General features: G+C 38.0%; 1 protein-coding gene across 2 annotated transcripts in view; it reads right to left on the reverse strand.

The window, feature by feature from the left end:
• Positions 1 to 23,010, reverse strand: part of LOC124798566 (protein O-mannosyltransferase 1) — a 163,266-nt gene that overhangs the window by 15,149 nt on the left and 125,107 nt on the right. The window contains exons 11-13 of one of the 2 annotated variants that reach the window (XM_047262025.1): positions 19,346 to 19,472; positions 17,222 to 17,396; positions 13,874 to 14,060 (exon numbers count right to left, since the gene is read on the reverse strand). In XM_047262025.1, the coding sequence (XP_047117981.1) occupies positions 13,874 to 14,060; positions 17,222 to 17,396; positions 19,346 to 19,472 (489 nt within the window). The remainder of the gene's footprint in view (positions 1 to 13,873; positions 14,061 to 17,221; positions 17,397 to 19,345; positions 19,473 to 23,010) is intronic. The other variant, XM_047262026.1, reaches the window with a different exon arrangement.

Consider the following 23,010-nt stretch of genomic DNA (forward strand, 5'->3'; position numbering starts at 1 on the left):
ATTATTTGGATGATACTTTTATGAGGTCAATGCTTGTGGACCACAACAGGGATCTTTAATCCCTTTCCAAATGGCTTACATTTTCAGAACGCAAAGTGCAGTTCCTTCACCGCCAGCATCAAATACATGGGGCACATCATTAAATACATGGGTGTTATGCATCCGCATGACCAAGTCAACATGTAAATACTACATTGACTCTAATAACCTTAAACAGCTGTAGTTGTCCCTGGGTAAAATTGGGTACCATACCAAATTGACTCCCCAAAGTGCCACAATTCGCACACATCCTAAATCAGCTGTGCAAGAAGAGCATCAAATGTCTGGCCGGCTGGATATCAAGAAAAGTTTTCAGCACCCTAAGTACAGTTTCAGGATGGTGCTGTGGAGGTGCATGTCGTTGCCACTTATGTCAAAATCCTGCAGAGGATTAAAGTAGTTTTGTCCCACAGCTTGTACAATTGGTCTGAACCACCAATTGCCTTTGCTTCCAAACCACTGTCTGCAGCACAGTTCACCTATTCACAAACTGAAGAGCTGGCCTTAGAGATCATTCATTGAGTCCAGAAATTTCATGTGCATTTGTATGGCAGAAAATTCCAGCTAGCTAATGACTGGCCATAAATAATTTATTTTGTTGTTCAGACATCATTCTAAGCTCCCCTACTACTGCTAACATTTTCAGCTTAGATGCATTTACCAATTTTGGTGCAGTGTATACAGCACTGCGCACTGTTTTTAAGCAGGTACTACTAAGAAATCCACTTGCAACACACTGCCCAACACAGATTTGCTGTCCTGTCTTTCTCTTGACCCTGATGCAGAATTCCGTCACCTGGAGATGTTTATTTTGTCCTGGACCAACAACTGCAACAAAGCCTAATTAAAGACTGTATAGAGAGCCTGTTATCACCATTAGTTAATATTATAAACCAATCATTCAAGCAGGGTTACTTTCCCGACTACTTAAAATATGCTAAAGTACTGCCTCTCTTCAAGAAAAGAGACACAGGAAATATAGAAAATTATAGGCCGCTCTCACTGCTCTCGTGCTTTGCAAAAATAATAGAAACTATTGTGAAATCAATATAATGGAAGGAAACATTCCACGTGGGAAAAATTATATTAAATACAAAGATGAGGTGACTTACCGAACAAAAACGCTGGCAGGTCGATAGACACACAAACAAACACAAACATACACACAAAATTCAAGCTTTCGCAACAAATTGTTGCCTCATCAGGAAAGAGGGAAGGAGAGGGGAAGACGAAAGGAAGTGGGTTTTAAAGGAGAGGGTAAGGAGTCATTCCAATCCCGGGAGCGGAAAGACTTACCTTAGGGGGAAAAAAGGACAGGTATACACTCGCACACACGCACATATCCATCCACACATACAGACACAAGCAGACATATTTCAATGAAATATGTCTGCTTGTGTCTGTATGTGTGGATGGATATGTGCGTGTGTGCGAGTGTATACCTGTCCTTTTTTCCCCCTAAGGTAAGTCTTTCCGCTCCCGGGATTGGAATGACTCCTTACCCTCTCCTTTAAAACCCACTTCCTTTCGTCTTCCCCTCTCCTTCCCTCTTTCCTGATGAGGCAACAATTTGTTGCGAAAGCTTGAATTTTGTGTGTATGTTTGTGTTTGTTTGTGTGTCTATCGACCTGCCAGCGTTTTTGTTCGGTAAGTCACCTCATCTTTGTATTTAATATAAAACTATTGTGAAAGATAGACTTATGAGCCACTTAAATAAGCACAACCTCCTAGCCAAGGACCAGTTTGGATTCCGAACAGGGAAAGGCACAGAAGCAGCAACAGCATATCTCACTAAATATATCCTAGAAGCACTATACAACAGGTATATTTCTCGATCTAACCAAAGCTTTTGACACAGTGGATCAGAAAACACTGTTGGTTAAGCTAGATGAACTGAGAATAAGGGGGACTGTAAAAAAATGGTTCCAACCACATCTACAAAATAGAATACAGATGACTGAAATAACACATTTATCATGTAACTCCAACTGTATTGAAAAACATTTTTCTGCCCCCAAACATACAAATATAGGTGTACCACAGGGTAGTGTCCTAGGTCCAGTACTATTTCTAATTTATATTAATGATTTCCCACAAAGTATAAAGCATCGGCATACAATATTGTTTGCAGATGACTCTAATGTGCTAATAAGTGACTCTAATGTGCTAATAAGTGACACATCACATGTAGATCTAAGAGAGGAAGCTGAAGAAACACTAAAAAAAGTATATGAGCAGGCAGCTAACAACAAAGTCACACTTAATATTAAGAAAACAAGTGCTATGAACTTTTACATAAACAAAAAACCATTTCATAATAACATGAAGTTAGGTAATGAAGCCATACAATGGGTGGAAAGCACAAAATTTCTTGGCATGCAAGTTGATAGTCAACTGAAGAGGGAAGACCATGTAAAAATACTTCGTAAGAGAATCTCTACAGCATACTATGTCCTCAAGAGTTCTTACTTCAGCACGCGATATTTCATGTATTAGATCAGTATACTTTGCGTACATCCATTCTGTTATTAGTTATGGGATGATATTCTGGGGAGTGAACAGGAAAAATATCGAAGATATATTCAAATTGCAGAAAAGAGCAGTACGTATAATGACCAAGGGTGGCAGCAAGGCTCACTGCCTTGAACTTTTTAAAATGCTGGAAATCTTAACTGTCCCATGTGAATATATTTTTCAGAATGTTATGTACATTTAAAAAATATTGGACACTATGTTAACAATGGTTCTGTACATGGTTATGAAACTACGAGCTGCAATAATTTGCATTTGGATAGAAAAAATAAAGTTAAAACGCAACAGAGTCTACAGTACAATGCCATTAAATTATATAATAAATTACCACAAAACATAAAAGACATAGAGACAATCTCTTCCTTCAAAGAAAAACTAAAAAAATTTTTACAAAATAAAAGTTACTATACAGTAATAGAGTACTTGAATTAAAAAAGGTTACTTAAAATCTGAAGGTTCTGTGTTAAACTATATGGAGAAATAATAATTATATAAGACTGAAAAATGTAAATTAGATTATAAGAAAATTTCACTGTCAATTATTGTGTAAGAAACAAATTTAAACTGTTAAATTGTCTATTATTCAATGACGAAATACATACAATATAAATTGTTTCACGGATTAATAAAGAAATCAAATCAAATCACTGGGCACACATAAGGTAGCTACAGCATCACCCCACAACCTGGTCCAAGCGTACAGTTTTGTTTGCGGTGCAGAAGGGGCCAGAGCATATGTTCAGACAGGCTGACCCAGCCATTCATCTAAACATCGACCACAGAGGACTCTGGCGGCAGGATCGTAATTCTGCCCCAGGATCCTCTAGCTCCTTCATGCTTTGCATTGGGGGGACGACATGCAGGAAGGAGTACTGATGTCATTGGTGTTAGGATGTAGAAAGTAGTGCTCTTCACACATTGCTGGTTTCTGGAACTATTGAAGCTGCAAGCGAAGAAAGGACTTCTTCTTTCTGCTTTTTTTGACTGCACTTCAATTGCCTTTTGAGTATTAATTTCTATCTCCGCTAATTTTTTGGTGTGCTTCTGCCACCTTTCCACACATGGCTGTGTGTTGCACTTCCTGCTCCCACTTCATATGGGCAATTGTGAAGAACAATGGCAAGAGAGATGTGAAAATATACCAGTCAATAACATCACAGGAGACTTGCATTAGTTGTGGTTCAGGCCTGTACTGGAACAAATAACGTAGGGCCAATGGAAGAAAATGTAACACAGAGGATAAGCATAATACAAATGAACATACTGAAACAAGAACAACCAGAATTGATAGACGAAGAAGGAAAAACAATAAATGAGAGGTTGTGACTCTGATTATCAAAGCAGAAGTATGTGGAAACAATTAAAGTGACTGTGTTCTCTGGGCCTCAGACTGCAATTTCAAAGAATTTATATGAGTAGCTGTTGAAGATGGATGTGAAAATACCTAGCCTTCCTGTCGGTGGTTCTAACGTAAAGTTAGCTATTGGAGAATATGCAAAGGCTGTAAAATGTCAAGTGTTGTAGGAGGTGAAGATCGATGAGGAGATATTTAGAATGGATGCTGTAATAGTATGTAATTCACACGCTGAAATGATAATGGGATCTGAATGGTTAATGCATCAAATAGATTACTAAAGCGATGAAATGAGGATGTGACATGAAGACAGAGAGAGAACAGCACAGTTCTCTGGGAAAGCAGTCAGTGGTAAAAAAAAGGGGGTTCATATGTATCTATTATGCAGCAGTGCAGGAAAAAGAGGGAGATCACAACAAAATAGCCACTAACAACAGAGCAGTAACATACCTAGTGCAGGAGGAAGAAGCAGAACTGTCAGAACAGGAAACAAAAACAAAAGTAGCAGCTGTAGAATAATTACCAGAAGACAGAGCAGCTGAGTACACCGACTGTTAGATTGCAAACAACTTTTTGCTTTACAAAATAAAAAAACCTACATATGGCACATTTCACATCTCCATATCCGATTCCATAAGCGAAAAGGACAGCAGTGGAAAAGGAATTGTAAAAGATGTTGCCAGCAGCAATTGCAGAATGTGGGCACATCCAATACAACAGGCTGTTGTTAAATACCAGAGAAGGAAAGTTGCTACTCACCATATAGAGGAGATGCTGAGTCGCGATAGGCACAACAAAAAGATTCACACTATTAATTGAGTGTGATTTCAGCTCTCTGAGACTGCAGACGTGTGTGCAAGTTGCATTCGAGTGAGTGAGTGAGTGAGTGAGTGAGTGTGTGTGTGTGTGTGTGTGTGTGTGTGTGTGTGTGTCTACTGCTGACAAAGGCCTTAATGGCCGAAAGCTTTAATTGTATGAATCTTTTTGTGGTGCCTATCGCGACTCAGCATCTCCGCTATATGGTGAGTAGCAACTTTCCTTCTCTGGTATTGTTACATTCCATCCTGGATTTTCCAGTGTTTGATTTTTGCCTAAAGGCTGTTGTTCAATGTAGATAAGAAGTGGAGAGATGTACAAGTAATACTAGATGCGAGAAAGGCAAATAGCATTTTTGAAGCTGAAAGAGACCGACTGGTAAACATCGAAGAGTTGTTATAGATGTGTGATGGCGATAAAGTGTTTACAAGTCCGGATATGACTTCTGGTTATTAGCAAATGTCACTGGACCCAGATTGCAGACAATATACCACATTTCTTTACGATAGGCGGTGTTACCAGTGTCAAATACTTCCTTTTGAACTAAATGTGACCACATCAGCATTTATTCAAACAATGGACAGAGTTCTTGGCAAGGATCTACTGGAAACAAAACCTTGAATGCAGATGACATTCTGATTCCAAGCAGTGGATGGAAAGAGCATTTGGCATCTGTAGAGTTTATTTTTAGAAACAGCTAGACTGAACATGAGAAAATCAGAGTTCAGTAGGCAGGGAAACAAAAATCTTGGAACACATAATTACACCTGAAGGTATAAAGGCAAAGAAAAACTGTAGCCAGTACATTGTTTCCCAATATCTATTTGCAAGAAGCAACTTACAAGTTTTTAAAGGCCTATACAGCTTCTGCTATTGTTTTATAGATAGACAAGTACCAAATAATGAATCCCTGCACAATCTGCTTAAGAAAATTAGTCTGTGGATGGAAAATTGCAAAGAAGCATTTCAATGGACTAAAACAGCGTTAATCAACACACCAATATTGTTACACCCAGATATTAACAAAACTTTTTATTTCACCTGTGAAGGTGTGGGTGTGCACCTTTATCAAATTAATGGACGGGAGGAGCAGTGTAATACCCAGATGTTCACTTTCGGGAGCAGAATGATGACAACCTGTGAACAAAAGTATTCAATAGCAGACAGGGAAGCACTGGCTATATTACTGGATTCACCAAATTCTGTTACTACCCAGCTGGGAGAAAATGTGTAGTAGTAACTGATCACCAGGCCTTGACATTCCAATTAACAAGTGCAATATCGGAGATTAACAAGATGGGCTATAGATCTTCACGAATTTGACTTTGAACTGCAGTGCGTACCTGGAGAACGGAATTTAGTACCCAAACCACTTTCACACTTACTGGTGGGTCTGAAAAGATGAAGAGCAGAATTACCAATGCCAGAAGACAGCATTAAACTCAAGAAAGGTGTGGCTCTTGAAGAAACAGTCTGCAGATTACTAGAACATGTACACCACAAACGAAATTTCGAAGAATGTCTATCGTCGGTGAAAAGAAAATACAGTGAAACTTCGATTTTATGTTTTTCATGATTCTTCGCCGTAAATTTGTAGCCCATGTAAAAACCTATAAGATCAATAGTAAAAATTCCCTGATTTTACATTTCTTCCTGATAAGGTTTACTTGATTGTACATTCTTACTCAACATCTTACTTGACTTGATTCAATTTTCTTCCTATTGATATTTGATGTGACTGAATGAGATGTAAGTGGCACAAAAGACTGACAGTTCACACTGTGGGTGGTGGCGCAGTTAAGGGAATATTTTAGGCCACTGTGGAAAGGGAGACGTACGAGAGAAAATGCTGATGTAATCCGCAATCGCCATTGCCAATATAACTTGTAACGTTTAACTTCACCGCGCAATGATGATGGGTTGAGTACTTTTCACACTACTTTTTGCAGGAACTGACATAACTGTGACATGGTAGCACTGTGAATGCGACCAGAAATAAGGCTATTGATCTGTCGATCGTTATAGCACCAAGTTGTTGATTACGGATGTGTTACTGACAGGAATATTTCAGTTGTAGCAAGAAGTCTTTATGGGAAAACGTTTGCGGCTGCGCGACGTGCGAAATATTTGTGACAAGCAAGAATATGAATGTTATTAATTATCATTTCACTTGCAGAAATTTAAGCTGTCCTCTTAGGCTCCTGCCTAACCGCACACATGGAAACTGCTAGATATTCGGAAATAAACAGCAAAGTATTTATGACAAGGAACAATATGAATTCTATTGCTGCTCGTTTCACTCGAAGGAGTGTAAACTGTCTTCTTAGGTTTCTGCCAAACCACACACTCGGAAATCACCACACATTCAGGAACAAACAGGCGAATATTTATTTCATCCTCCATTCTCTAATCAGAAAGGTTACATAACATCGAATTGCAGAATATATGTATTATTACAATTACAACAAAATTTCAGAACGTGAAGTGGGAGATGAATATTAACATGCTAGGAGTTGCGAACCTATAACATCTAACTCATCTAATCATGATGTCATCCATTACACCACAACTTACTCACTCAGTTTTGTATCGTGCATTAGTTATAATAAAACCTCTTGAAGCCTTACATAGCTGATGTTTTATTAATTAACATTTAATGATAAGAGTGACGTATTTGTGATATAATTTCAATTCACTGTTGCTTTGAAATGGCAGACTGCGCACATACTCGTACTTCACACACTATGAAGGGAATCAATAATCATAATGCACACAAGCATTCACAAAAGTTGATACTGAAAGCCCACTAGTGATGTCACCATTGCAAAAAGTAGTGTTAGGTCTAATGTACATACCGTATTTACTCGAATCTAAGCCGCACTCGAATCTAAGCCGTACCTGAAAAATGAGATTCGAAATAAAGGGGGAAAAAAAAAAAATAAAATAAAATAAAATAAAATAAAATAATTCCCCGACTCTAAGCCGCACCTGAAATTTGTGACTCGAAATTCAAGGGGAGAGAAAAGTTTTACGCCGCACCTCCAAATCGAAACAAAGGTGGTCCATTGTAATATGAGACACAATTTAGGTCGAATGAATGACGATACAGCTACAGTAGTTTGGTTCGAGTCGTAAGCTTAGCAGTTAGGCTTTACCAGATAGTCATTGCTATGCGTCAGGTGCTCCGTCCGTATTTATACGGGTACCCTTCCTTTTTCATGTGCTTCGTCTGGTTTGAATCGATTGCTTATTTTGCTTTGATCTGATAAGTGCCGTTTTCTTCGTTATAGGTGTTTACGTCACTCTAAGCTGAAAATGCATTACTGTACTGTGTCATGCATTGTTTGTCGCATTCTGATATAGCGTGTTTGCGGCCTGTCGCCGCTCGCGGCATGGCTTGCTTTTGTGCGTGCTGCCGCCGCTTACAATTTAAAAAAAAAAAAAAAAAAAAAAGAGAGAGGAATCGTCTCATTAGCGAAACAATGGCAAGAGACTGCTATTTGTTGTTACTTACACTGCTGCTTTCTTTGATAATGATCAACAAGAACCAAATAATAGACTGCGTATGATAGAACATGTTCTGAACGAGAGTTAGGCGAAAATTTTTCTCTGTTTGAAAATCTTTGCGGCCGCTTCTTTAGTACATCAAATTCTGCACAGAAATTAGAGTCATCTTAGATTTAAAAATCTAGTCAGTTGCCGTGCTTCATTTCTGACTGTATCACTATTACGCATAAGAATAATACGAATATAAACACGACACGATATGTATATTCTTCCGCGTTTGCTGTTGTGTCACTCTAGTTTCGTAGTTTATTAGGCAGACAGGATTTAAATGAGATAGCAGCAAACACGAAAGAATACATGGCAAAATGTTTATATTCATATTATTCTTATGGTGAAGAGAATACTGCATGTGATTCACATTTCATCAGGCAGAAAAAATTCAGAACGTAGAGTTGGCCATATTGATAAACATCCCAAACAGTCTTGCCAGTCGGATTTTCGTATTCGTACTCTGCTACATTCGAAGATTAACAATACGGAATTTGTATTTACTTCGGTGGATAATGTATGAAAATGCAATGGTCGAAACTCGGGGCGGAGAAAAAAAACCTCGTCTTCCACCTTTTTTTAAAAATTTATTTGCTGACGCAGAGGTTTCGGAGCCAGTATTTATCTTTGTGCCTACAAAGCATGCCTGTGTAGCGCTACATATATTCGACGGCAGAAGTTAGTTGTGGTGGCACCTACCAACATTTTTCAGAACTTCCGCTTGCTTTGCACTCGATTCTAAGCCACAGGCGGTTTTTTGGATTACAAAAACCGGAAAAAAAGTGCGGCTTAGATTTGAGTAAATACGGTAGTCTTGACACTCACTTCTGAGAAAATTGTTACTGTCTGACAGTTGGTGCGACACTAGCACCCCCAAATGTGAGAAATCAGCTGGAAGATTAATGTTTGCTTTTAATTTTATTCTAGTTAATTAGTGAAATAGTTATTACATTTTTTGTGTTACAAGCATCAGCAAATTATCAAGACACATGAACGATCATTAAAAATGCATAAAAACAGCCAAATATCCTTGATTCAGTGACATAAGTTACAACTTAATGATGAAGAAATTCTTTTGAGTATGTGTGCAATTGCAGCTTAAACACTAAAAACAAGAGAATATAAACACATATTTCACACATGAGAAGAACATATTTCTTTTGTTGTCTGTTCTTATTATGACAGGCACTTTCTTTGACACATAACAACATTTCACGGAGCCTAATGTTTTGCACAGTCTTACACTTTCTAACAGATAAATATTTTTGTAAATGTAATTACGTTTGCTTTGAAACCGAATGTGTTAAAGTTTCTTGACATTTGTGGCTCACATGAAGCAACAATTGTGGAATTTGTCTTCTGTGTAGGGAAACAGTTTTATTGCTTTTGTTCTTTTATTATCACACCTGTGTGGTTTTTCTTCAGCTACAGTTGTGGTAGCTTATCTGTTGCGTTAAATAATATAGGTATTGCTCTCTTTGCATGTTTCCTGCGTTTCTCACTCACTGATCTGACCGGAAGTGTAGCGAAGAAAACTTCATGTTTTTGTGTAGATACAAAAAGCTTTTCTGCAAAAGTTCAGGTCTTCTGCTATTTACTAGCAAATTTTTTGTTCTTAAAGAACACGGAATTTCGCAGTAAATATCTGTAGGTTATAAGAAAATTGTAAATAAACTTTCTGTAATGAAGTGGAACATTCACACCTCCTAGGATCATTAGGAAACCCAAAAACAACAAGTGTGGTGTCTTGTTCTTCTTGTTGCTGCACTTTATTATGCTGCACATGCTCCTATTTGTAAAAAACATTCTACAGATCAATGTAAACAATTATGATTCGTTTTTGCTTTCACAAGACCTTGCCAAACTCAACAATATAACTTTATGTCCCCTTTGCGCGCTGCAATCGCAGTGGGTAACAAAAAAGAGCCAGTGTGTCATGACTGTTATGTTATACTACGGTAGTGTGAAGTCTACTCAATCCAATTAAACTGTCACTGGCTACAGAAAGAAAGTACACACCCCTACCTGTTAGATTCTGACACCTTTTGTCGTATTTCACATTTTTTGGTTTAATTCACCATGTTCATCAGTTTTTGCTTTTTTTCTGGATGAACACAAAGGAAATATGTATGAAAACTGTGTGCTTTGATGTAAAATTTGTGGTTGTGGCAAGTTGATTACCTTGTACCCAGATACCAATTACAATTTTTGATGAGTTTTTACTTGCTGTTGCACATCTGTGATTTTTTAAGAATTGATCAAATTCATTACCATAAATGACTCTGTAAACATTGTATGGTACTTTTGAATTCCTTCACTTATACAGATTTTATACAAGTTATTGGTTAGGATAACGATTTTTAATCATATATGCCAATTACATACATTTTTGCCTGTATTTTCGGAGTTTTAACATTTTCCTCAATTCTGTGTTTTTTTAAGTCTGGTCCACACAAAGCGTAAAATAGGGGTTTCACAGTACTGATGTGCTAGAGAAGAGAAAATCCAAATTACTGCCTAGGGCATGAAGGAGCAAAAGGAAACAAAAAAGTGCTTAGAAAACTTGGGATGGGATTTTTTATTTTTTGACAGAGAGAAAAGGATACAACACTTACTGATAACATGTGAAATTTGCCAAAAACTTGAGACTACCAGCTTTAAGTTTAATTGCAGTATGCAGACTGTGTTGCCAAAAGGGCTTACAGAGACAATAGCAGTTGATCTCCTCAGCCCCCTATACAGTCTGACAGAAGTTTCAATGCAAGTTCTTGCAACTATCAAACTTTTCTCAAAATAACGTGAAATTGAACCCACTAAAAAGGGTCACCGGCAGCGAAGTAGCTAAAAAATGGAAAAAAAACTACTTTGTAAATGGGTGTACTCCAAAACGAGTTATTAGTGATAATAAAAGTTAGTTTGCTTGTAAGAAATGTGGTGAGACTTTCAGAAAGCGTGATGTTGAACCAGTCTTTATATCCCACTATAGACCCCCCTCGAATCCCATGGAGCATGTTATGAAAGAGAGAAATCATTCTGCATTGTGTGCAATGACATAAACAATATGGAAAATAGCATCAGCTGATAGGTAATTTTGAAGATGCCATCAACAATCTGCCACACGGTTCTACAGAGTACGTGCTGATAGAAATTCTGTTTCACAGGGAACCTGACAGTCTAATTAGAGATCTTAATGAACTTACCTGACAAAAAAGAAACATGAGAGAAGATCAGGAAGTTGGAACAAACTCTACTGAAAAAGGCCACTGACAGGCTCATGGATCCAAATGTGTATAGAAAAGAAGATCTCATTTTAGTCGAAACACATGTTGTCTAAGAAAGCTGATCACAAAATTAAGAAATTTGATCAAATCTACAAGGGTCCTTATAAGATTGTGTAAATCAGACATCTTAATATCTGGGAACTGGGGAATATATGAACTGGAAGAATTTATGGAAGACAACATGTTAAAAACGTCCGTAAACATTATATGATGCAAGAGGCAGACGATGAGGAATGAGTGACACAACTGAGTACGATATGGGCCAACAAGAAGACTGAGAGGTACCCACGAAATACAAGAACTGTCAAATGCTTATGAACAGCAATTTGTCTAATGTTTTGTACTGTTTGTGTTAGTATATTGTATGCATAATGCTAGAAACAATGTAGACTGTTGTTTTTGTAAACATTGGTATTATCTTTTCTTTATTTTGGCATTTGCAACAGTTACCAAAAACAAATGAGTGTTAACTGCTGTGCATGTTTTGATTTTTTGTCACTGATATGGATGTTAATCCATCTGTTACTCACATGTCTGACAAGACACTGAGAAAAAGGTAAAGTGTGGCTACGATTTGCCTCCGTCCACCTCCGTTTTGCCTTGTTCATTGCCAAGGAAATTGCAAAGTCACCCCACTCACTCCCCATTCTTTTAGGGAGCCTGGAAGTCACAGATTTCACCCCCTCAGCCGGCTATTGACATGCCTGCTACCTGTTTGCGACGAATTGCCCTCCCCAAAGCATAAGCATGCATACTAGCCTACCAGCAGTAGCAAAATCATCTACAATAAACATCTGTCAGTGATTGTGTGTTGTGTGGCAAAGTAAAGACAGTAATTACAAGTGTGTTTGTGAGTATTAGTGTTTCAGCAACTAATCATAACTTGCACTACTTGACTTTTTTTGAATGTCTTCAAACCCAAGCATTTCTGTGCCTATAGATGTGGCAATATGCAGTACAAACAATTGAAATTCCAGTAAGGAATAATAACAGTATTATAAAAAGAACAGATTGCTACTACAATATAAAGGAGACACTGAGTTGCAGACAGGTACCAACAAAAGACTGTGTGTGTTTTCAACTTTGGTAGAAGACTTTTGGGTGAAAGCATTTCTTTGTGACCATCTGCGACTCATTGTCTTCTCTATGTGGTGAGTCATCATTTATCCCTTTCAAATACATATACAGTACAACTTTCCTCCGCTTTGAATAGATGTATGGAAATAGATAATAAATGTTCTTGTGCTTTGTTTTTCTATTTCACCCTACTGACAAATCAGAATAAATTGATTTGATTTTCACTTGAGAGAGGTTATTCTATTTTGTGCATAGTCTTATGATGCTTTGCCATATTTGGTAAACAGTTCGTAACTAATTAACTTCCATGTTGACTTCATTTATACATCTTTTGCACTTTCTTTTTTTCGTGTCCCGGCGAAATATCCACAGTGCGCACAAGTTATGATGCAGTGTTTCAGAGTGGGTTGCCGGGAAGTGGATTGGTAAGGCTGATAATAGACTATAATAAAATTTGATAGTGTAATAAGAAACTTTGTCAAAGTTAGGCATTAGTCAAATTTTCTTTGATTAAATCTAGTGCCTTTCCTTAGATTTGTTCAAAGGAAGCATTTGTCTAATGTTTACTGTACGAGAAATTAATCACTTAGAGTGCTAGCATTGCTGCAGCTGTCTGACACACAATGTTTATCAATATGACTCCCAAATTTACATGGTGTGTCGCATATATAACGTCGCATATATAACGAAATTGATAGAAATATTCCGAGGCAAATGAAGCACTGTGTAGCTTACGACATCCCGAATACAAAAACATAATAAAAAGTGAGAGCTATAAAAAAATATTATGGATGCTATTAGCTGTGAAGTATGGCCAGGATATGCCCCCAAGAATATAAATGAGAAACTCTACAACTTCTGTGGAAATAAAAATTTTTCATGACTGCAGTATGTATTAAATTTATTTGCCTTCACGTATTCCTCCTTCAATGTTTCTGACAAAATAATGAAAAGAGTTATCCTGTTTTGAGGGTACAGTGTACCCTATTGCCGCGTCAAAGAAAAAACAAGCAAAATTTACAGACTTTTTTACGAAATGACGTTTTCTTCTGTGTAGAGGTTTACATTTTTCTTTATTTTCTTGTTAAGTATCGTGCCTAGTAAGCCTATATAATGTTTTGTAGAGTGTAACTTTTTAATTACTGGATTTTTCATTTGTGTTTACCAATTAATTTGATAGTATGGTGCTATATTTCATATACACATTTTTCACACTTACAGATTTTTTTTCTGTAGTCCATTGAAAAACATATAAATGCAGCTTTACTGTATATATGTTTCCTTCATTTGCTTCAGTTTGTATAAATGCCCTGAGAGTGTGGATTCCTTTTGTATACTCTGACCAATATTTGCCCTTTGGGATATTTGAAGTAGCTTCTATATTTGCTGAGCCTTTGGAAACATATCTGAAGGATGCAGAAGTCATACTATTGGAGTATTAGAAAACATTTTTAGTGATGCTGAGCTGGATAATGGGAAGATATCCAATGTTCTGAGTTGTTTAAGAACTAATTATTTTGCAATGACAATGTTTTTCACACAACCTGCATACATAACATTTAACGATTTACATGAAGATGCCTTTACAGTAGTGAAGTATGCTGTTACTCAAACATAGTGTCCCAGGAAGAATAGTCAATATTCAGCACTTGGTTCAGTAGAAGAGATGTGTTTCACATTAGCAAAGATGAACAAGCGCTCACTGTTCTTAAGGTATGCATTTTAGAGCCCATGTTTACTAGATTTTCCTTTGAATCATTGGTCCCGTCACATCCCTGAACACTGACCATTCTTCCTGGGACCCCCTGTATAACCAATTTGATTTTCCGTATACATCCTATGTCTACTTACCACATATTCAAATAAAATGCAAACAAATTGTAATTTTAGGTTTAGGGAGGAGACAATGTAAAATGTGCCTACTATTTCTATCGTATTACAGTGTGATGATTCAGGAGAAGGGAGCCATTGCTTTGTTGTTCATTAGCACGAGGTTACATGTTTCTCTGGGGATCTTGTTATTGGGTCATAACTTTCTTTGGGATTTAAAGTTTCTTTTTGAGTTTTCAAAAACTTTTTCTGGAATTTTTTGGAAGAATTCTATTTGGCTGGGGAGAGGGGTTACTGATATAATTGGTTTTACGGTGTAGTAAATCATAATCCTTACACACTGCTGGTTTCCGGAACTTTCAAAGCTGCACACACCCTCTTTCTGTTGGGGGAACTGCCTTACTATTCAATGTCAACTATACACAAGCACTACTGGTCATGTCCATGTATGCGGGTGTTGTTGTTAGGCTTTCGTAAGGAATGACTGCATGCAGCCGCATCACACATTAATTATTTGAAGAAATTTGTTAAGGAGTTGATTTTGAGTTTGAAAGTATTATGTCAATGGTAGGATAAAAGTAATTTATGATTAAGTTTTTTTCATTCAATACAATAAAGTAATCTGGTCTGTACTGTTACTCTTTCAAAGTGACATTTTTCCAATTTATGACTGATTAACTTCGATATTCATAAATTATAATAACTTTGGTTTATATTAGGCACTCGGTCAAGTTCAATTATTAGCGAAGTGTTTTCTTTGTGAAGCTTTCATACTAGAGTCTGACAGCTGCAAAATTAATAAATGAAAAACGTTAATGAGAATTACACCCAGCACAGATGCCGACATTGTATGCGCATGCCTCTCCTTTCGTGCCTGTTTCGTCAATCAAATGGCCCCCAGGCAATATTTCTTGCCATGGCTCTGTCCTGACCACCCATAGGATTCTGCCAGACTGCTTCAAGCAGTTATGTGGCTGCTGGTGGTGGTGGACACACTCTCAAATTTCCCTTATATAGTGCAGATGCCTTCCACTAGCACCCGTGCTACCGAATGTCCCTTGCCAATGACATTAGCCACCGAAGGGGTGCATAACGTCTGCTGTCAGACATCGGTTCCCAACTGATGTCACTGCAGTTCAGGCCTTGTCCCACCAAAACAGCATAAAATACCTGACTGCTGCCCCATTTCACCCCACTTCCAACACAGAGGCCAGGCAGATGATCCATACTTTTAAAAAGCAGATGTGGAAGGCCTTGCTGATGTCATCTACCAATGAAGTACTCCACAGCTTCCTCACCTCCTATTAGACCACCCTCCTATCAGATCACCCCCGTCAAAGAGGTCATTCCAGCTGAAACACTGCATGGATGCCAGGATTGCTCCCTGTTGACTTCCTCCATCCACACCCAGCGTGTATACAGGCCCATATAAATGCAGAGTAGCTGTGCCTGGGCAAGCAAATTTGGCCTGTATTTGCGGTGGCCCCGAGAAGTCATCATAGGCCACAGGAGCCATCAGCTGTTTGACAGCACGGCTGGCCACAGCCTTCTGACCCATCATCGCAACCAGCTCTGACTGTGACCACAGTCGCAATTGGTGTCCCTCTGACTTCTGGATTGAGCAACAGGGCCACCACCACCTGTAGATTAGCTGATCCTAAAGAACAGTCACTCTTACTGATGTTCTGATCTGGTGCATAATGTAAACTAAGCAGATAAAATATTGTTTTGGTATATTACTACTACTATGATATTCTCCATATTTACTATTTATAAGGACACATATTCCAGGACCATGAATCTGTAACTTAAGGGCCCTGTGACATTTAAATGGAAGCAAAAGAGAATGAAAACAATTAACAACTTCTGACGTTTGAGCAAATATCTATATACTTAATGGCCAACCTGGTTCATGATACATTTTCCCAGTTGTAAATTGCCTTTCTAATGGCTTCCAGGGACAACAAAAATTTGATTTTCAATATTTAATATAATTATTGTCCAAATTTAAAAAATTAAAATGCTGTCATAATCTACTCATTAAGACATATAATGTTATGATAAAGCTTTATTACAGTAAGACAAGTATTAAAGTTAGAAACTGTGTATATGTCTTGAGTCAAAAGAATGTGTGCAAGAATGCAGATATTATTCACACAGTATTTAAGAATGACAGCATTTAGTGACCTCCCAAAAACTTTACACATAATTTCAAAACCTTTTTCTCATTGTCCCCCCACAAAACGATGAAAGGAAAAAACCTTTATCACTTATTAAATTTCACTGTTTATGCAATAAAACATCAGCATCTAATATCAAGTTTTAATTTATTACTGCTTTACTATTAACTCTATTTGCAACACACACTGCGGACAGTATCACATTTACCACAGAATATACCCACAAAATTATACTGTTGCACGGCACATAGTGCAGAAGATATGACATAATAGATATTCAGAGAGAAAAAAAAAAAAGACTTTGCTTAAAATGGAGCACGAACTGCACAGACTTGACTCATACAGTGTTTGATAGTAACAGAACTTAGCGACTTCCAATAAACTTTAAACATGATTTCAAACCTTTGTAAACTTTTTCTCGCTTACATGCTTAATGTAAAATGTTTAATGCATCACCTCATTTGTAAAGCAACTAGAAGTCTGAAGTTCTTTAAAAGAATTGAGGGTTCACAGGTTAAACTTCTGTCACCATTCCTGTTTAAAAGTTAGTAACTCACCTCACAAAATATAGCATATGTTCTACCATAGCAGCTGTCAATAGCACTTTGAAGGTAAATGCAGGTAAGTAGTGATGCAGAAAAAGTGTCCTTTCCACAAAGAAGAATGGTATATAATGAAACAGATAACCTACAAGAAGTATTTCACCAATAGTGACAAATTTATGCCACGCATCTGAAACAAAATGTTGTGGAAAGACAATTAGCAAAATGTCCATCAAAACAACAACAACACCACACACACACACACACACAAACACACACACACACACACACACACACACACACAGCAATACACAAAACAGGATTTTGAACATATTTTTTTCTGTGTTAAGGAGAGAGTAGACCTGTCACCATATGGATGGTACAGTTCAGTGTAGCACATGAATGGGACATTGTCAGACCTTACACTAACTGTTAGCAGGACAAAGGCAAACCACTATATCATCATATTTGATCACCATTAGATTGCTGGTGCTTGACAAATGGGGCATTCAATCTCCAAGGCTGTGCAGGCACTCGGCCTTTCACATGTCACCTCATCATGAGCATTCCTCAATTTGGGGTAAACCACTTGCACAACTCAACGGCTATGGGCAAAAAGATGTTGGTGACATGGATCATTGTCTACTATTACAGACTGTAACAGTGGACAGATGAACCACTGTGTAGCAAATTGCTTGGCAATTACATCTTGGACAATCTGCGATAAGATGTACAGCCATCTCCCCATGAGGTACAGAAGTTGTCTCACATCTTCTCACCTAATTTTACAGGACACAACGATTAGAATGGCTGCAAGACCACTGCCATTTGACATGCAAAGCACGGGAAAAGGTTGTCTGATTGATTAATCACAACACAAGATAGTGAATGGCAGTGTACGAGTGTGTCAAAATACACATTAAATTATGCATTCTGCTTGCCAACAGCACTGTTAAATAGTGGAAGGCTTTATTCTCACGTGAGGTACATTTAAATGGGATGAAAACGGGCCACTGACAAGTCTACCATAATCTCAAAATGGGGGGGGGGGGGGACTTATTTCAAATTGTATCAGAATGGTTTCTGTTATATTTTCTGACAATTCTTATCAGATTTTTCCTCTACTTTGTTGCTATTATTTATATTCATACCACTATATTCTTTGTCAAATTACCACTGCCAGTGTCAACATTAAGCTTTACTCATAATTATACACATATTTATCACATCATCAACAGGAACAGTATATTTGTTATTGTAAATTTGTGGACTGTCATCACAATTTTTTCTTTAAAATTATGTGACTGACATCCCTAACAATTATTTAGTATTTAACTATTTATTTCTCCTACTACATAACGGCCTGTTTTTTCTGTCAGACAAAGGTACAAAGACTTAGGTAATGTAGGATATTTCCTGTCCAATTTTTAACATATGGGTTACTGTAACAGAAAACTATACCCGTGGCATGTTAACAGTGTGGTTGCTTGTCACTGAAGCATTCTGCTGTCACATATTTGATGGAACAGCACATTACTGAAATATGTGACTGTCTGTTATATATCATAAGGGCTCCATCCCAGACCAGTTACTTTTATTTAGATAAGACTTCCCACCTATTAACTTGACTTTTCTGAATAGCTATTCATGGATTTTGAAAGTTGATGGCATAGCAAAAATCTGTATTAAAAATAAGTTTCCCTGAATTATTTGTCATAATTACACTTTCTGTAACTGCAGCAACTTACGTTTCAATGAATTTCAACATATGACCCTCTTTGTTTGTTGTCATATTTACTGACTTGGACTCAAGTTACTGCTGTCATAATATTCATTCGCCGCTGCATTTTTGGTAATCAATTAAGAAATGATTTTGGTTTTCGTATGGTATCTGACCTGTGGCAGTAACCTGCCTAGTTTGTATCAGGCAACGACACAAAAACTTCCATGCTTCGTAGCAACCCTTTCAAAACATAAGAATATTCCATAGCAATACACAGAGTGCAATGATATTTGCAGTATTTTACTAAATAAATGTCTGAAATACACAAATGTGATTCATTTTCATTTAGCAGCTCATGGCTGTGTACTTTTCTATTTTTAATTTGTGGGTGTACTAATAAAAAACACAATAATTACCTTTGTTCAGATCATAGCACTGACGTTTTCTTCGTAAAACATACACACAGAGGAAAATGGCATAAAGTAATAGACTAACAGTGCCTGAATACCACACAACAAGGTTTCCAAGTAGATGCACCTGAGCCTGAAACCATAGGAGGCACACATTTAAACCACACCATTTACATATTAAGTATGTAGAACAAAACATTAACAAAATTTGGTGTTATTTTATTTTATACTGTTCATATTATTCTGTTTCTCAAACTATGCAAATGCGTAACTCTTATACATTCCATTGTAACTAAGCTATTTTAAAGATGCCCTTTAGCTACCTTACTTTTTCTCCCACTCATTCTCATTCACATTCATTCTAATAGAGGCAACATATTAAAAACCACTTTCCTTAAAGGCTCATGTTTATGCAATGCCTCTTCAATGTATCGACTTACAGACTTCAGAAGTTTTATTCTTCCAATCTTTAATGTAGTATCAAAAACGTCTTACTCAGTAACTCTCGTTCCAGTCATTTCTGGTCTGCGGCACAATATTTTGAAGTTATATTCAAGTGTCCAATAAATCTATGTATCACTGCATAACATCTTTATCTTACAATGATAAATCTTTTTTTTCTGTTCTTTATTATCCACACTGCAGCCCACAATGAAGCACAAAACTTATGTCAAGGGGAGTGTGTGCATGAAGTTCTTTCAACTTAAAAATAATGCTTGGTTAATTGGCAAACAAAGAAAGTGTAAATATTGTGCTTCATAATTGAGAGTGTACTTTTGTTAAAACTGTAACTTATCTTTTATAAACTTTGTAATCATCATATTTTGCTTAATCAAAATTAGCTGATATTAGCTGCATGATAAGCCTAAATCTTGAAGGGAGGTTCTCTTACTCTACATCTAAGTTTCAATGACAGTGCAACATCAAGTAATTATTAATTATACTAGATTCTAATAGAGTTCCATGGTATCTGGAGCAGCTATTCTTGGCAAAACTGACACAGTAAAATAAAAGGAAAACTTAGTAACAAAATCTATCTAGTGTCTTTTAGATAGCATTTTTCCTATGCCAATGCACATTTCAAAGTCACAGCTTCGCCACTACAACTAATTTCTATGTAAGGTCTCACAACGTCAACACATCAGGAACACATATCTTTACTGTGATGTCTGGTACAAAAGGAAACAACAAAATGCACAGGTGTACTGTAAGTTTTAACAAAACTCTGCATATATTCTTCAATAACTTTGTATGAATCCCACCACAGTTCCACAAGTTTCAATTAGGATGCATTATAACTCACATACGTAGGTTTCTGACATGTTGACATCACAATGAAGGTCTCTACATAAAAAATTGAAGCCCTAGTGATGAAGCTGTGACTTCAGAATGTAAAATGCCTTAGTAAAAACATTAATCCTCAGCATTTGCAACAAACAAGCAAGTGTTAACAGAAAAATTAACTGAGATTTATGACACTGTTGTCACAAAGGAGATGAGAAGTATTTTTAAGTACGTTATGACCAATTCTCCACCATTCCCACCCCTTACCCACCCTAGTAGTCACTGTTGATACCACTTCCCTACACACTAACATCCCTAATGCCTGTGATCTTGCTACTATTGAACACTATCTTCCCAATATCCTTCAGACTCCAAACACACTACTTCATTCCCCATACATCTTACTAACCTTACCTAACACAAAACTATTACTACTTCGAAGGGAAGGTTTACAAAGAAATCCGCAGCACAGCCATGGGCACATACATGGTCCGCTCCTATTCCAACCTGACTAGCATCCCAAAACTCCAGCCCATAGTCTGGTTCAGGTTCACTGATGATATCTTCATGATCTGGACTCAGGGTCAAGACACCCTGATCTCATTCCTTCACAACCTCAACAACGTCTTTTCCATCCACTTTACCTGGTCCTCCTTCAAGTGCCATCTTCCTTGATGTTGACCTCCTCCTCGATGATGGCTCCATCCACACCTCTGTTCACAAACACCAACTGTACCTGCATTTCGACAGCTGCCATCCCTTTTACACCAAAGGAATTCCCTCCCATACAGCCTGGCCAGCCAGGGACAGCATACCAGCAGTGACAGAACTCCCTTGCCCAGTATGCTGAAGGTCTCACCAAGGCCTTCACAGATAGGCACTATCCCTCGGACCTAGTCCGCAAACAGGTCTCCCGTTCCATTTTCCAATACACCCCCAATCCTCCCACCAACCCCAACAACCAGCTACAAAGGAGTGCCTCCTTCATCACTCAGTACCGCCCTGGACTGGAACAACTGAACAACATCCTTTCCCAGGCCTTTGATTACCTAGTGTCATGCCTTGAAATGAGGGACATCCTACCAAAGATCTTTCCCACCCCTCCTAAAGTGGTATTCAGTCACACACCCAACCTCCACAACATCCTAGTCCATCTGTACCTCATACCAGCCCCAATCTCTTACTAAACAGATCATACCTGGGGGAGAGACAAGTGCAAGAGCTGCCCAATGCACCCACTCAGCACTTCCTATTGCAGTCCTGTCACAAGCTTGTCCTATCCCATCATAGGCCGGCCACCTCTGAAAGCAACCATGTCATATACCACCTCTGCTGCAATCATTGCCCAGCCTTTTATATTGATATGACTACCAACCAATTGTCCCACATGACGAATGACCACCAGCAAAGAGAATGGCATAGCACCCTGTGGAACAACATGCAGCTGAACATAACAGGCTTGATTTCAAAGGCTGCTTCACAACCCCGGGCCATCTGGCTCCTCTCCTCCACCACAAGCTTTTATCAACACCGTAGATGGGAGGTATCCTTTTCCTAATATTGTTGATATTACAACCTGGAGTTTCCAAATGTCTGCCAACAAGGGAACCTCCTCATGGCACCCCACTCAGATTTAGTTATAAGTTGGCACAGTGGATAGGCCTTGAAAAACTGAACATAAATCAACCGAGAAAACAGGAAGAAGTTGTGTGGAACTATGAAAAAATAAGCAAAATATACAAACTGAGTAGTCCATGTGCAAGATAGGCAACAACAAGGCTAGGGTGAGCTCAGAAGCGCCGTGGTCCTGTGGTTAGCGTGAGCAGCTGCGGAACGAGAGGTTTTGGTTCAAGTCTTCCCTCGGGTGAAAAGTTTAATTTTTCATTTTCAGTTTATGTGACAAACTCTTATGTTTTCATCACGTTTTTGGGAGCGATTATCACATCCACAAGAAAACCAAAATCGGGCAAGATAGAAGAATCTTTTTACCCATTCGCCAAGTGTACAAGTTAGGTGGGTCGACAACATATTCCTGCCATGTGACGCACATGCTGTCACCAGTGTCGTATAGAATATATCAGACGTGTTTTCCTGTGGAGGAATCGGTTGACCAATGACCTTGCGATCAAATGTTTTCGATTCCCATTGGAGAGGCACGTCCTTTTGTCTACTAATCGCACGGTTTTGCGGTGCGGTCGCAAAACACAAACACTAAACTTATTACAGTGAACAGAGACGTCAATGAACGAACAGACAGATCATAACTTTGCGAAAATAAAGACAGTAAACTTTTCACTTGAGGGAAGACTTGAACCAAGGACCTCTCATTCCGCAGCTGCTCACGCTAACCACGGGACCACGGCGCTCCTGAACTCACACTATCCTTG

The sequence above is a fragment of the Schistocerca piceifrons genome, chromosome 5 (assembly GCF_021461385.2).
Source record: "Schistocerca piceifrons isolate TAMUIC-IGC-003096 chromosome 5, iqSchPice1.1, whole genome shotgun sequence".
NCBI classification, from domain to species: domain Eukaryota; kingdom Metazoa; phylum Arthropoda; class Insecta; order Orthoptera; family Acrididae; genus Schistocerca; species Schistocerca piceifrons.